At 31.3% G+C, this 15,901-nt stretch overlaps 1 protein-coding gene and 1 pseudogene across 1 annotated transcript; both read right to left on the reverse strand.

Moving 5' to 3' along the window:
• Window positions 1-3,317: 3,317 nt before the first annotated feature.
• Window positions 3,318-4,064, reverse strand: LOC145584631 (dirigent protein 22 pseudogene; annotated as a pseudogene).
• Window positions 4,065-7,312: 3,248 nt separating this feature from the next.
• Window positions 7,313-13,377, reverse strand: LOC145586022 (protein trichome birefringence-like 38). Its single transcript, XM_081642730.1, has 5 exons — window positions 13,037-13,377; window positions 12,187-12,361; window positions 10,910-11,085; window positions 10,428-10,586; window positions 7,313-7,605 (listed from the first exon to the last, which is right to left on the reverse strand). The coding sequence occupies exons 1-5, from the start codon at window positions 13,375-13,377 to the stop codon at window positions 7,314-7,316; spliced, it is 1,143 nt and encodes a 380-aa protein (XP_081498856.1). The 3' UTR covers window position 7,313.
• Window positions 13,378-15,901: the final 2,524 nt, after the last annotated feature.

Here is a 15,901-nt window from a genome sequence, read left to right on the forward strand (position 1 = left end):
ATGCAACCTTACATGGTTCCAATCTAAGACAAATCCAACATAACAACAACAAATTACTGCCACCGCCTATCCCCCTTCACTGTTTGCTCGCCGGCGACCGACGTTTCTTCTCCTAGCCGTCGCCAGCGAGGCCTAACATTTGTGAGTTCTTTTCCGCTTTGGTTTACTGCTGACGAAGGAGAACGAATAGAAGAATCACGCTTTCTTAGTTTTTTGGTTCACCGCTTCCATGGGTTTCGTTTCCTTTTCCTTTTGCTTACCGCTCATTTCATGTCTTTTTTCAGATCTTTTTATTTCCTTTGTTTAGTTTTCAGATCTTTTACTCTTGTTTTCCTTCTTTTCTGAAGTTTGTTGTTCTTTTTTATTTAGGTCTTTTGTTCTTCTCTTTCCTTTTTAGGTTGTGTATCTTTTTACTTTGGTTTTTTTTTCTTTGTTGAGTTTATTTTAGAGTTCTGATTTCAATGTTTTAGAGGTTCTTCAAGTTGTTTTTAGTTTTGAGTTTAATGGTTTAGAGTTTTGGGTTTTCGTAACTACTGTGCCGGTGAGTTAGGTGAAGTTTCCGTTTCCCAGGTTGTGTTGGTTGTTCTTGTGTAGGTTTTTCTATTATTAGTTTGGCTTTAGGGTCTTGTTATGGATTTATTTTATGCCTTTATTTCTTTTCATCTTTTGGATGATTTTAATGATGATAGCATTATCCATCTTTTTTCTTCTATGGATAATCCAAGTGATGTTGTAGTTCGTTCCTCAGAGGTCAAGGAGCAAGGGAACTCCTTTTTCAAGGTTGGCAAGTTCAAACTTGCCTTTTCTAAGTATGAGTGGGCTAGTAAATTGTTGTGTTTTACTATGCCGTGTTCTTTAGAAGCTTTTTCTTCATTTCGCTCTTTAGCTTTTGCTTTGCATCTCAATCTTGCGGCTTGTGCTTTGAAGCTTCTTGATTATTTTGCTATTGTACGGTATTGTTCTTTTGTGCTAAAGTCTGATTCCTGTCATATTAAGGCTCTTTATAGGAGGGCCTCTTCATATCAAGAATTGGGCAAGTTTCGTTCTGCTAGAAAGGATTTGGTTAAGGCTACTAAAAGTGAGCCAAATAATATAGAAGTGTTATCAAAATTGCACCGTGTTGAGGAATTATTACTGTGGTCGATTAGAATCTGAAGGGTAAGATAGTCCAGTGTGTTACCCAAGTTGAGTCGACTTCCCAACTTCCAGATGATTGTGTAGCTAGTTGTCAGATCAAAGAGGATTGTTGTGCTGCGGAAGTGGCTGCTCCAATTGCCGACTTTCCGTGTAGTGCTTTAGGTTAAGCTGTTGTTTTGGAGCCAGTTTTATTGCCTAATTTGGTTGGTGGTGATAAATATTGTATTCTCCCACCACTGGTTTCAGTGAGTGCAAATATGGAGTGTGATTTCCAAACGGACTTAGTTAGTCAAGACAGGGATTGTAAGGTTTTTCCTCGGGTTTTAGTGAGTGTTGATATGGAGTGTGATTTCCAATCGGACTCGGTTAGTAAAGACAGGGATTTTCTCCACCGGATTCAGTGAGTGTTGATGTGGAGTGTGATTTCCATTCGGTCTCGGTTAGTAAAGGCGGGGATTGTAAGCTCTCAACACCAGTTCGTCAAGAAGTTGAAGACTCTTGTATGCATAAGTTTGTTTCTCAACATGGCTCGAGTTCATCCCTTCGGCTTTCTTCCTCAAATTTGCAGCAAGTTATGCAAGCCAAGGTCATTCAGTTCTATCATTCTAAGTCGATGTCGTTAATGTCAGTTCAGGTTCGTCCGAGTAAAACTTTTATCCAGACAGATTAGAGGTCCCCCTTAGATGTAACTTCTAGGGAAGCAGAGACCTCTATTTCTACTTCAGTTAAGTTCCTTTATAGATTGGAGCGACAGGTAGTGCCCACTTTAGAGTTCCAGTCGGCTCCTATTTCCCAGTCCATGTGTGCTCCGGTTTTGCAGTCATATCCGGAGGAGGTGATCACCTCTTTCACGATGGAAGTCTCCCACGATGTAAAGCCAAGTGTAGAAGAGTCATCTACCTTACCTTCACTAAATGTATCCTGTGATGAGGAGTGGCGGACAATGCCCATTCTAGAGTCTCAGACGATTCCCATTTTGCAGCAGTCCTTAGATGCTCCAGTGGCGCACAACAATTCGGAGAGCATGACTGCCGCTCTTTCTGATGTTAATAGTTATACAAGAGGTCTGAGTTCACAGGAGATTGTGGGAAAAATTTGTGGTTTCAGTTTCCAGTTGTCCACTTTGCATTCTAGTGCCAGGTCTTTGGGTCAACCAGTTCACCGTCACAATGCTATTTTTCATCCTCGGTTTAGGAAAAAAGGTTCTTCAGTAGATTGCCCTAGTCCAGTTGCAGGTTGTCAGGTGGTTCGTGTAGGTGCAAAGCGTGTTCGTGGGCCTAGTGTGGACTTCAAGTACTCTAACTTGGCTCGAATAAAGCTTGCTTGCAAGTGTCTCTTTGGTGCTTTTGTGTAGTTTAGTTGGTTGTCTTCGTTTTTGTTTGTATTTTGTTATTAGTACTCTTTGTCAAAAAAAAAAAAAAAAAAAAAAAAAAAAAAAAAAAAAAACCCTTACATGGTTACACTCACCCAGACTTACCTTTGTTTTACTTTTTCTTATAGTCATTCGTATAAAACATACTCCCACATCCCTCTTTTTTAGAATGAATGTCACACTTTGATCATTATATTTGCCAATGCAAAATTTTAAAGAATTATTTCTTTAATTAAAATTACGTATAATTAAAAAAAAAAAGTTAAAATTTTGAAACCATACATTGAGACGATTCTATCTGTTGGAACCCAATGTATCTCACTTGTGAGTATCCCGCATTGGAGAAAGAGGAGAGGTGGTTCCACTTTATAAGCTAGAAGAGTAACTCCTACTATTGCCAATTGGTTTTAGTATGGAAGGTCCTCAGCCTTGTTTGTGGACCGAACACTACTCCTCCTTATTTGGGTTGCCTAGGCCCATTTCATATTGTTTTAAAATTTAACACTATCAAATACCAACATGACTATATTTAATCATATGTATAAAGAAATAACGGAAGTCAAAGTGATGCATTTGAATAGTGTGAAAGTGTCATTTATTATGAAACGGAGATAATAGTAATCTAGCATACAAACGTTAGTAAGTGATTGGAACAATTATTAAAAAAAATGGAGGTAATAAATATTAAAACAACACATAAAATCAAACAAAATTGTATACGAGTATTATTAATCCATGCGTAAATAACAGGAAATAAACGATAAGAAAAATTTTCATCCTTTTTTCCGACACATTAGGAATTGCGGGAATTCTCCTTATGAGGAGGGTTTCCTAATGTTTTCTTTTTTCTTACCATTGTATTTAAAAAATTTTAAAAAAGAAATTCTATAAAATAAAGAAATTACATCATTAAGCGTCATTTAATAAATTATTAAATGTTATACTTGTAGTAAATTCTAGAGAATTATTATCTAATAGTGGTACACATAAACATGATACTCCACAATAGCATCTCCTTTTGAGTTGGACCAAACAGTATGGGCCAAAGCATATCCACGAGCAAACCGAAAAAGCCCAGTTCCACCAACAATAGGCATCTCCCTAACTTTTTGCATTGGAGGATTGCTACCAATTATAGATATACTACTCCCATTGTATTTTCCCTTAGTAAACACGTAATTTATAGCCATTAACAATGCAACATTTTCTTGAGATGCAAACCCATACACCCCTTGGGCTCGCCCTATGATCTCCGACCTACGATCCGCTCTAACGGTTAATGGATCATCTGCCATGAACATATTCCCAAAATTTGTACCATAACGGCGGTTTGGGCTAGCTATTTGGACCGCGGTTGGGCGTTTGCCACTTACTATATCTTGGAAGAAGAAATGTAGGTGGCTCATTTTTTCGACTCCGGTTCGGGATATGGATAGTGGGTGTTGATCCGAGAAGACTTTCCCATTAGTAAATTTGGTGAAATAAAATATAGTAACAAAGAGCAAAAATGTGTTAGTTTTTGGAAAATATGATGCCATTTTTTTTTTATATAATGTGTTTTTTCCAATGTTGGTCATGATCTTATGATATGTAACTTCAAGAGTATAAATAGAAGATCATTTAGGTTGATCAATCATGAGGTGCTTGCTATGAATTTTGCTTTAACACATAGAAGTAGTGCTGTCAAATTTCAAACCGAAACCGTTTAACTGCCCTAAACCGACCGACCCAAATGAGAACCGAACCGATTAAAAACCGATTTTTTTGAAATCGAAAACCGACCCGAACTGTATTTTAGTAAACCCGAAACCGAATCGACCCGAATAATGTTAAACCGTATAAGAACCGAACCCGTTAACAAACCGAACCAAATATAAACCGAACTGAAAGAAAACCGAACCAAAAAAGAACCGAACCGTATCTAACCCGAAACCGTTTAAACAGGCAAAAAAACCGCTTACACCGAACTGTTAGCAAACTGTTACCCGTTTGCACCGAACCATTTAAAAACCGAACTGATTGTAAACCGAACCGTTTATGAACCAAACCGCTTCTAAATCGAACCGTTTAAAAACTTTTTTATATAATTAAATGGATTATTTTTTTTTTTGACGGGAATATAATTAAATCGAACCATTTACAAACTTTTTTTTTGGACGGGAATATAACTAGTAAGATCAGTATGACTAAACTTGAAACAGAACATAATATGTATTTATAAAATCAATGAGAATTTGTTTATAATATGATGCCTAAATATGAAATGATTCACGACTTTATACAAAACTTGTGAACGCAAAAGGTTAGCAAGTACTATCAAATTTCAAACCAAAACCATTTAACTGCCCGAATCCAAACAACTCGATAAACAATTTATTTTTTGAAACCGAAAACCGACCCGAACCGTAATTTAGTAAACTTGAAATGGAACCGATATGAATAACGTTAAAGTGGTTAAACCATCGAAGAACCGAACCATTTATAAACTGAACCGAAAAAGAACTGAATCAGTTAAAAACTGAACCGAAAAACACCGAACCAGTTATAAACTGAACCAAAAAAGAACCGAACTGTTTCTAACCTGAAACTGTTTGAACCGGGATAAAAACCGTTTACACCGCACTGTTAACAAACCGCAACCCGTCTGCACCGAACCGTTTACTACCCGGACTGTTTACAACCCGAACCGAATTAAAACCGCTTAAGAATAAACCGAAATCGAATCGAACCGATAACTATTTAAACCGAACCAAAACCGACCCGTGAGACAATTATACCGATTCCAAACCGACCCGATTAAATAACGAACCGATTTCAAACCTAACCGAAACCGAACTGTCAAACCGTTTTGACAGTGCTACATAGAAGAAAAGTACCAATTTGTAATGGAGTGAACCATGATGTAGTGTACCATTGTAGTTGGGTCCAATTATGGGTTTGTTTCAATAACTTTACTCTTCATCAAGCATGTTGTAAAAGTGAGCTAGTTGAGAGGATACAGGGTTTGTCGAATAGTTTAAATGCTAATCAATGATGATTGTCGAATAGTCTGGTTCACCGTGAGTCTACTCGTCCAATATCAAATATTAAAAATGATAGTCTAATAACTTTTATGAAATGTCTTCTATCTAAATTGTAAAGCTAGTAAATACATTCAAAAAAATTTATGAAATGTTCAATAACTTATGTCTCCTTGTGATCCCGAACTCATGCAATACTTTCTCATTGGTCAATGTGATGCTCGAATATAGACAGGTTCAATAAGAGATAAAATTATGATTAGTGCTAGAATATAAAGGTAATAGGTTGATTTGATGATTTAAACCATTAATTTGCATATAGATTAGTTGTCCATTCTATTGCTATTCTATTGATTGATTTTGGGTTCAATTATTCACAAGTATGAACACTCGACACTATAAAAATGGTCGTTTGATTCACATAAGAAATAGAGTTGCCCTTGAGGTTTAGTTGTTTCTGATATAGAACCAACTCCCTCTTGTCAAAAAAAAATAAAATTAAAAAAATCAATTCAACCAAAAGTTTAAGCTGATGGTTAAGGCTCAAGAATATATTTTATACTCTATCAGTTTCGTTACTCAATCAAATAGGCAAATAACTCACATACCTTTTGCATGTTAGAAAATGTTTTTCTTTTCTTTTGTTCCGAGTAGTCGAGCACATATTCTTTAAGAAAGACATCCTTAATTCTTTACCTTGCTTTTCATTTCTTGAAGTACACATATGAAACAGTAGCGTATGGAGAAATGCTCCTTGTAATTTGTCATTGTGTCCTTGTTCGTGATGAATGTATGATGTCTTTGCTTCGAAGATTAGACTGTTGACAATACCAAAATTTATTTGCAAGAATATTACACTTACTAATTTTACACTGACATTTGTACGTAATAATTTTAGTCTGTTTACTATTTTCTATTATGGTATGTTAGAGTTCTCCTTGTGATGAGAGTTCTCTAATAATTCTTTATCTTATCCTAAAAATTATGTAAATAAATCAATAAATTTTTTTATTAAAAATGGGTCTCGCAAGTGTTGCTGAAATTAAGAAAACATCATAATGACTGGATAAATTTGTTGATTTGTTTATGATTTTACATACAAGTCTTTTTCTTACAATATTGTCTTTCTAATTGCTAGTTATGCATAGGCACGCGATAGCCCAATTTAGTGATAAATATATAGATTTTGCGTTGATAATGATTGTTTAGTTAGTAACATACTAAAATGCTAGGCGAAAGCCCATTATGCTAAATACTCATTGTAAATCAATTATTGTAAATGTGTGGATTGGATGATGAATATTTGCTTAGTTAATAGTGTGATTAAATTCTGGCCAGGCTGAGCCTTGTCATGAAATTCATACCCATCCACAAAAGTGTGGGTTGTCAGGCCTAAGCGAGCATTTTGAATTTTTCTAGGCTGGATTTGGGCTTTTAACTAAAAATAATGTGTATCTAAACCTGTCCAAACCATAATCTTTTTCAAGTTAGACCAACTCAGACTAATCGGCCGAGCCATTGAGAGGACAGTCTTGTCAAATCACACTCATGTATGTAGTTTGGGGATAAAGCCATATGTACTTTAATATTCTAGTGTTTTAAATTGGATCATCTTATATTCTCAGGATAGTCGACTAAGAATCCAATAAATAACTGTATCATTGTATGGTTTTTACAAAATCTAATAAGAACTTGCATTAACTAAAATGGGAAGCGCAATAACATACTCCAATAAATTTTTTATTACAACATCATACATACAACAATTAACCTATTGCTAAAATTTACATGATAAGAGTTGTGTACAAAAGTTGATTCCAAGTATCAGGAAGACCAGCTACACACCAATGAGTACAATCCATACCCTTAAACCCATTATAAGAACCCGGGTGCCCGTCTTTCCTTAGTTGTGAGAGGGTTGTGATATCAAGTAGATAAACGGGTTTCGATATCGTACTTATAACTTGTTTAGCCACCTCTAATGCTGGCGGTAATGCACCTGGGTATGTTGATCCTTTCATAGGCATTGTTTCCTTTGAACAATCCATCATCCCTGTTGCATTCCAATCTTGTCCACTGATTTCAAGAAAATTGCGTTATCAAATCATCATGATCATAGGAAGTGACTTGATTTTCATAATATCATCACTTGTTACTCTACAATGATTGAGTTTGGGCCGTACTCATCAATAAGAAGAATTGTTAAAGTACTTGCAAGTCCAACAAGGTTCCATCCTCAATTAGTACGATGGGTAACTCTATCTTAAACGTATGTGGATTTCCCCTACTCTATAATCAATAACTTAATACTAAAATAGACACCGGGAGTGACACGTGTCACATCCTGATGCTATTTTTTCCCTCCAAAACTCCCCTTTTCTTTTTAACCTTTTTTTTTGTTAATATTTTATTCTATAATAATATCATTTCAAATCTTTTATATTATCTTTATGATAACTATATATTCCTTTTTATTTGGTGTTCATAATTATTCTATATATATACATTTACCTAAATAATTATTTCAACTTCTTTCAAAAAAAAAAAAAAAAAAAAAATCTCAACTCCTTTTTAACTATATTTTAAATGGAGTATTATTATATTTTGCCAAAAAATTTATAATAAATTGATTTATATAATAGAGGTTAAAGAAATTACTTTAAAACATCACTTAAATTTTATTTTTTTTCAAATACCTCTAGCTAATATTTTATTTTAATTTCAATTCAATATAACTATATGTTCAAGTTAATTACAATTTTATTTATGAAATTTTACTACTATATGTACATATATATTATCACAAACTGATATATTGCTATAAAATAAATGTTATGTTTAACAAATGATTTTTTAGGTATAAAGGCGATATATTATTTGTAATTTTGTGTATGTTGGCACTTTTGCTAATAATTTTAATGGATATTTTAGTTTGTTGTTTGATTGATTTTTGATGTTTATTAAAAATACATTTATAAATAAGTATTCACTAATATGACCACTAGACCTGATCAAGCCCCACCTGAAAAATTCTCGAGTTCGGGCAGACAAAAAAATCCATTTTTTAGATATTTGTTGCTTTGCCTATGTATATATATTATGACATTATAATTTCTATATATTTGATTTGTATGATTTATCAAATTTTATTTGTTGGATATAATTAATTTTCTTAAAAAAATTAGACTTACCGTGCATGGCACAGGCCTTAAGCTAGTTATTACCTATTTTTTTTCTTGGATAAACTTATCTTTTTTTTTTTTTTTCTTCTTCTTCTTCTTCTTTCCTAGAAGACTAGAATTAGACTTATCTTAAGTTCTTAACTTCACAAGATAAGATTATTCCAATAGGGTCTAATATGAGATCGACAATCTACTTGAGTTTTACCTTTCACCCTACAAGTGAATAGCTATTAGAGTGACGCAACACTCCAAGTATATGAAAGGTTGTTTTCTTACTAAAATCGTGGCATATTCTTATATACTAGGTTAGAACCCGTGAGATGCACGGTTTATATAAAACCTATTTTTAATTTGTACATTTTAAAAATAAATCGTTATTATACATGAATATAAATAAGAATTACATATATTTTGTAATTTTAAATTTTTTTTATTTTAGATATAGTATATGTTCAACGTTGTCTAATTCATACTACCTCCGTTTCATATTATTTGCAACGATTTGACATAAAGTAGAGAGGAAAATGTCTAATCGTTGCAGATAATATGAAACGGAGGTAGTATTTCAATGTAGGATGTCATTTATTAGTATGCTATCTAAAATTATTTCAATTTCCTACAATAAATTGATCGGTTTTAGTTGTAACTAGGTTAGAACCTGTGCGCTGTACGGTTTATATAAAACCTATTTTTAATTTGTACATTTTAAAAATAAATCGCTATTATACATGAATATAAATAAGAATTACGTATAATTTGTAAAAAAAAAAATTTATTTTCATCAAAATTGAGATATAGTATGTGTTCAACGTTGCCTAATTTATAGTTCAATGTAGGAGGTCATTTATTATTGTGCTAGTTAAATTGTTTCAATTTCCTACAATAAATTGATTGTTTTTAGTTGTAATGTAGAAGCTTCCAATATTTAAATTTCAAAAATGTCAAATATGATAGCTCTAAAAAAAATTAAAAAAAAAAATAAAAATGACATCATCATTGCATTTAGGCAGGAAATTTTTTTATTGAGAAAGCGACATGTGGACAATGGTGACGTCAGCATCTTCTGTTTTAGTAATAGTTAATAGATGTAGAAACTTCCAATATTTAAATTTCAAAAATGTTAAATATGATAACTCTACAAAAAAAAAAAAAAAAAAAAAAATTACATCATCATTGCATTTAGGCGGAAAAATTTTTATTGAAAAAGCAACACGTGGGCAATGTTAACGTCAACAACTTCTGTTTTAGTAATAGTTAATCACAAACTTTTAAAAAAAACGGGTGTACAATAATTATTGTACATCCATTATAAATATAGCCTAAAGTGATTAAAAGTTATCCCTGAAATGAATAAAAGTTACCACAATATGTATAAAAGTAATCCAATACAAATAAAATTATCTATGCTTTATTAGTAAAGAATCACATTTTAAATGACTAAAAATCAATTATTAGTGATTGAATGTAATTAAATTACCTTTATAAACTTTTCTTGTTGTCCATTTGTATAAAAATTGTATTATGTTTATAGTTATCCAAATGTTACCCTAAAATTAGCTAAAAATTACCCTTATAAAGTTCGATGTACACTAATATTAATGTAAACCGGGTGTATACAAAAGTTTTTCTTCTTTAAATAATAAAGCATAGAATAAAATAACCGTTAGTTATTTTAGGCAGATGATGGATATAAGACATACAGAAGGCCAAACTTACTTGTAATGTGAGGGATTGGTTCCTTGGAAGAAAACTCTAGTCTTCATAGGATCAATTTCGGAATCAACCCATTTTGCCCAAGTTATTAATGCTTTTCTATATGCATCCATGCGGTTCATATCCTTTGATATCACCGTCCCATCTTGAATATAGTCCCATCTACAAAAATCATGCACCACACAATTCCATTAGTTAATTTACTACCTCATTACATATTAGTTATAACTTTGAAATTTTTTATATCTCTCAAATAATACTTCAAAGTTACAACTAATATGTAACAGAGACAGTAAATGATAAAAGTCTGAACAATGTATAAAAGTTTCACAATAAAATTATAAACAATTATTATCTCCGTTTTATAATACGTGGTCATTTCAATAGAATATATATATAGTTTAAATTAGCGACATATATGACTATTAATTCTAAGCGGAAAAATTGTATTAGTTCCTGTAGATTTATTGTAGGTACAAACGTACGGTTGCTTAGGCCCCGTCCGACTCCACCAAAGCCAAGTGTTGAAAATCAAAATGTCCATATCCTTCCACATGTCACCACCTTTAATTGAGTTGAGCTTCAAAACTCGACCTTTTTGCTCATTGTCAATGTCGACAAGGTACGAAGAAGGATATTGCATTACTGACACATTATGATCCTACAATATAAGCGAGAAATATTTAGTAATAAAAAGGTGGCTTTTTATAATTGTTGAAGAAGTTGAGAAAGAGCAATTAGGTCGCTCAAATTAGGTCTGAATTGAATCTAACCAATTCAAATCAAGTCAAGTTATTTTTCAAGTTCTGACTGTTCACATATCAGATTCAAGTTCGAGTTAGATCTAGTCGTATCTATTTCTATTGTCGTTAAGTTTATTAGACAATAATCATCGAATCAAGTCACTATTTAAGTTGATTAATTCAAACTCAAGATTTCGAGTAGAGTTCAGACTTTGGATCGCACGTAAACAACTTGTTGGCATGATCAACATTTTGTTCAACCCCATCATCAACCCAAAATTTTGGCCAAGATCTAGTCTAGTAGAATACATATCTGAGAGGTAAATAATACTGCATGTGTTTCATAAGTTAGTTGCGTACTAGGCTCAACATATTAGACACCTAAGACTTTCAGTATTGGACAAAAGTCACAAAACCACCAAAGTCCAAAGCAATTGACATTGATTTATTTGTTACTTTCTAATTTTTTCTCCCCGTGATAACTTGTTATTGCCACCAGGCGGTGATAATATTCACAAGTATAATCGTCTCTTATCATTGTTTTTTTTTTGCCCCTTAGGAATAACTAAAAGTTTAGTTGGGAATGCCTGAAATTATTCATAAAACATGACATATTGACGAAACAAAGAAAATGGCCACATTATAGCTATAGCTATTTTTACAATTATGTCCGTCTAATTTCTAGTAAAAAAAAAAAAAAAAATAATAATAATAATAATAATAATAATAATAATAATAATCTATTCATAGTAAAGGCATGTTACGATCACATTATAACCTAATTGCTGCTCTCCATTTGAGTAGAATCGGATTTGTTATACTCGTATAAGTACATCTTAATATGTTATCAATTTTTTTGTAAAATCAATTTGAGAAAGTTCACTACCATAAAATGTGATTTTGTGACAACATGGTCAACATCCTCCCTTTGCCTCTTCCTAATACTAAAACACTAAATGTACTACTATTAGTTTTAGTTTGATTTGTCAAAAAAAAAATAGTGCAAGTTAAAAGTTTACCTCGAAAATCCAAGATTTGATTCCACCAACAGTTTGTTGTTGTTTGATATTGGAGTTAGGGACAGCAGCATGAAGTAGGCAAACTAATGATTGCCAAATGTTGAGACTAAGTGAATCCCCAACATACATTATCTTCTTTCCACTCATTCTCTTTAGGAAATCCACTCCATCAAACCTGCATCATTAATCAACCATCATTCAATTCACGAATACAAAACAAAAAAAAAAAAAAAAAAAAAAGTCCAGTTTATATGAATTACGAAGACACCGTAAAATTATGAGATAAACAAAAAGTAATCAAGGGAATGTTGTACACTTGTTCTTACAATATCAAGGGACAATACGCATGAATGTGGGGTGAATATTATATAAACTTTGTTCCCATTCTTTTAAAATGTCACTCCAATAGATTTATGTGATGTAAAAATATAAAGTTACAAACCTTACATCAATCATATTAATATATTATCCAAAAACAAAAGCCAACAGATCTACCACACATCAAAATACTATAATCATTAGAATGAACTGTATTTTTATAGTAGAAAAACAAAAACAAATTCCTGTAATTATATTACATCTAATTATATTTTCTAGTGTAATAGGCATTTTGTCATAGCAACTCATTGTTACCTCATTATGATCCATTTGTTAAAATTTTCGTAATTAAATAAAACTCCATTTTTATACGCGTATAATTCATTACTAATTTTCATTACTGCTCAATATCATTTTTATAAATGGTCATTAATAATAAAATAGTAACAGAAATTATGAAACCATACAACCTAAAAAAAAAAAAAAATTCAAATAATTCATATCTAAGATACATTGGAAAAAATTCACAAACCTGGGAAGATCACACTGTTCAGGCTGCCACCGGAACTTGAGATAAAACTTATCGGGGCGGCCATATTTCTGGCAATCGAACTCCTTTCGAATGCTCGGACATTGTAAGGAATCATACATAGGATAAGAAGGATCCCAAACCCATTTACCTTGGAAAATATTGCAGTTTTTTAGCTCTAATTTTTTCTGCTTTAACAACTTGTTAACTATATGATCTTGACGTCCATGGATCGATGTTTGTAACACAACATTGGTTGTTGCATTTAGGCTAATGAATGAAGATATGGCTAACAATGTAACAATCGAAAAATGCAGAGTATTGCTCTGTTTTTTAGTTCCCATTTTTTTGAAGAAAAAAAGGTAGTAGAATAGTATATAGTAATCTAGTAAAAATAAAATGAATGTAAAAAAAAAGTGGTAGATTTAGCACACATGTGATGGTGGTGGCACAAATGAGTATGATTGTATGAAGCTTGTATCTATATAATACCTACCTAAAGAGCAAACATTTTAAAGTATGTTTATTTTAATTTGTACACTAATTTTTTAGTATTAAATTGAAGGATGTTTCATCAAAATCATTCTTAACTTTTTCAAGAACATTGATTTAATTTAGTAGTGACATTCATGAAGAAACTATCAAAGCATATTCAAATTCAGTCAAAAATAATGTTTGATTTTTTGTACCAATTGTTCATTATTGTTAGAGAAATGTTAAATGTCATATGTTTAACCATTAACTTTATTTCCATAATATAACTACTAGTGCTAAGTAATTAATAAGCTCTTGAGACATAACCTAAGGACTATGTTAAACAAGGTTTTCTTAAACAAGATATGGAGTAATTAGTTCCGGTTTCTTAGAATATATTACAATTCAATCGAATCAACAAAATATTAAATCAAAAAATCAATTTAAATTAAATAAACAAAATTAATAGTACTAGTATCTATAAGTACAAGTTATAAGTAAAACTTTTACTTGTTTTTTTCTAAAAAAAAAAAAAAAAAAGGTAAAATTTGATTTTGATCAAGAAGTTCAATTTAGAAACAATAAAGACAATTCTATTATTTAATTAGTATAATTTGTTTGAAGCAATTAAAATGACTTTAGACTATCAACTAATGTATGCAAAGCCTTAACATATAAAATTTAGTACGTTAATATCCCTTTCTTTTTTGAGAGTGAATGATAGCTAAAGTGGTTAGAGCTTTCCTCTTGATTTTAGGAAATCTGAGATTGATACTCACCCTCGCCCTTATAGCTCTCTAAACACCAAAAAATAAAAATAAAATAAAAAAGTCTCTTTCTTTTCTCATTTCATCCTAAATCAAATGTTAGTGAAAAAATTTCACACCCTAAAACAATTATTGATTAATTTATTTTTTTCCATAAATCATTTTTAATAAAGATTTAATTGATCTAGTATAAATTGTTCTGGCCTGGTTTGGTATAATTTGATATGTTAGGTCCCGTTCACTTCACCTTATTTTTGCTGAACCGAAATTATTTTTACTAAAACGAAATTATATTTGCTGAACTGAATTTATTTTTACTGAACTAAAATTATTTTTACTTAATATTATTTTTTTAGGTGAAGTAAACAAGGCCTTACTTTGACAAAACTTTAATTGGGTCAAATTTGTATCATTTTGTACTTTCCAAATATGTATTTTTCATAAGTTTTATTCATGTGCGATTACAATCAATCAATCAATAACTATATACTAAAAGACACACAAAAAATGACACGTGTGGTTTGTCCCTTACTTTAAAAATAAAAAAAAATATTAAAAAAAAACTAATATTTTACATAAATAAAAGAATAAAAAAAGATGCAATGTATCATATCACAATATATATTAATACCATAACCTTAAGTAAAGAAAAATCAAATCAAATCAAATTCTTAACATAAATTGTTACATACATATTATTATGTACAACTCTACCATTTTTGCAACAAAGATTTTTGTATATAATAATATGTACATTTAAAAAGTATTTTAAGCCCAATTCTAGCTTTATAACGAGGAAGTTCACAATCTGGGTCAAATAATTGTGTAGTTAGATGGGGCTTGAAAAGAGCTTTATAACGATATATTATAAGCAATTAGTCTACTATGGACCCTGGTGCAGCTACAATAGATGGACCACTCATTTTACGTGGCCCACTCACTACAAACCTCGGCCCAAATACACGAATTTTCTTTCTTTCGAAATTTCACTCCAACAACTTCTCACTCCTCTACACATTTATTTTGAACATTTCCACTTCCAATTGCTGAACAACTTCTTACTCCTATTCAAATTTACGAAACGCCATGGAAAACAAAGATGAAGAAAGGTAAATTAAATTCCTGAACAACCTAAAGTTAGTAATTGATTTTGCTATTAATCGTTACGGAGTATTTGATTTCGTTCGTAGTTGTTATAATTTGTTAAAATTAATAAAAATTTTGTAATTTGTGTATAATTTTTGAACAATTTTCACATTTTTTTAGGGACTCGAATGGTTCAAGTAGTGGTGAAGATGAAATGTAAGTAAATTAGAACCTTATTTTTTTTTTTAAATTTTGAAATTAAATGATAATTGAAACCCTTAAATTATTTGAACAAGACAATTTCTCTAATCCGAGACAAAAAGAAGAAGAAATTGGATAAAAAAAATTAAAAAAAAAAAAATCAAATTGTTGATCCAAAGATTTTAAATGAATTAGACAAGCAAATTTCAGAAAATGAAGAAAGCAGGTAAATTATAAGTTCAAATATTTTGTGGTTATAGTTCATATAACTCGTGATTACTGTTCAAAAATTAATATTGTTATTTTTTGTGTTGATTATAAAATGATATTGTGATATGTT

Source organism: Chenopodium album, chromosome 16, assembly GCF_948465745.1.
Source record: "Chenopodium album chromosome 16, dcCheAlbu1.1, whole genome shotgun sequence".
NCBI classification, from domain to species: domain Eukaryota; kingdom Viridiplantae; phylum Streptophyta; class Magnoliopsida; order Caryophyllales; family Amaranthaceae; genus Chenopodium; species Chenopodium album.

What these genes read in the sequence shown, in the direction of transcription:
- LOC145586022 (XM_081642730.1), bottom strand. Translation starts at nt 13,377, where the DNA reads ATGGGAACTAAAAAACAGAGCAATACTCTGCATTTTTCGATTGTTACA. An exon ending in GAACAGTGTGATCTTCCCAG is followed by an intron (nt 12,362 to 13,036) that starts GTTTGTGAATTT and finishes TTAATGATGCAG; the next exon opens with GTTTGATGGAGTGGATTTCC. An exon ending in TCAAATCTTGGATTTTCGAG is followed by an intron (nt 11,086 to 12,186) that starts GTAAACTTTTAA and finishes CTTATATTGTAG; the next exon opens with GATCATAATGTGTCAGTAAT.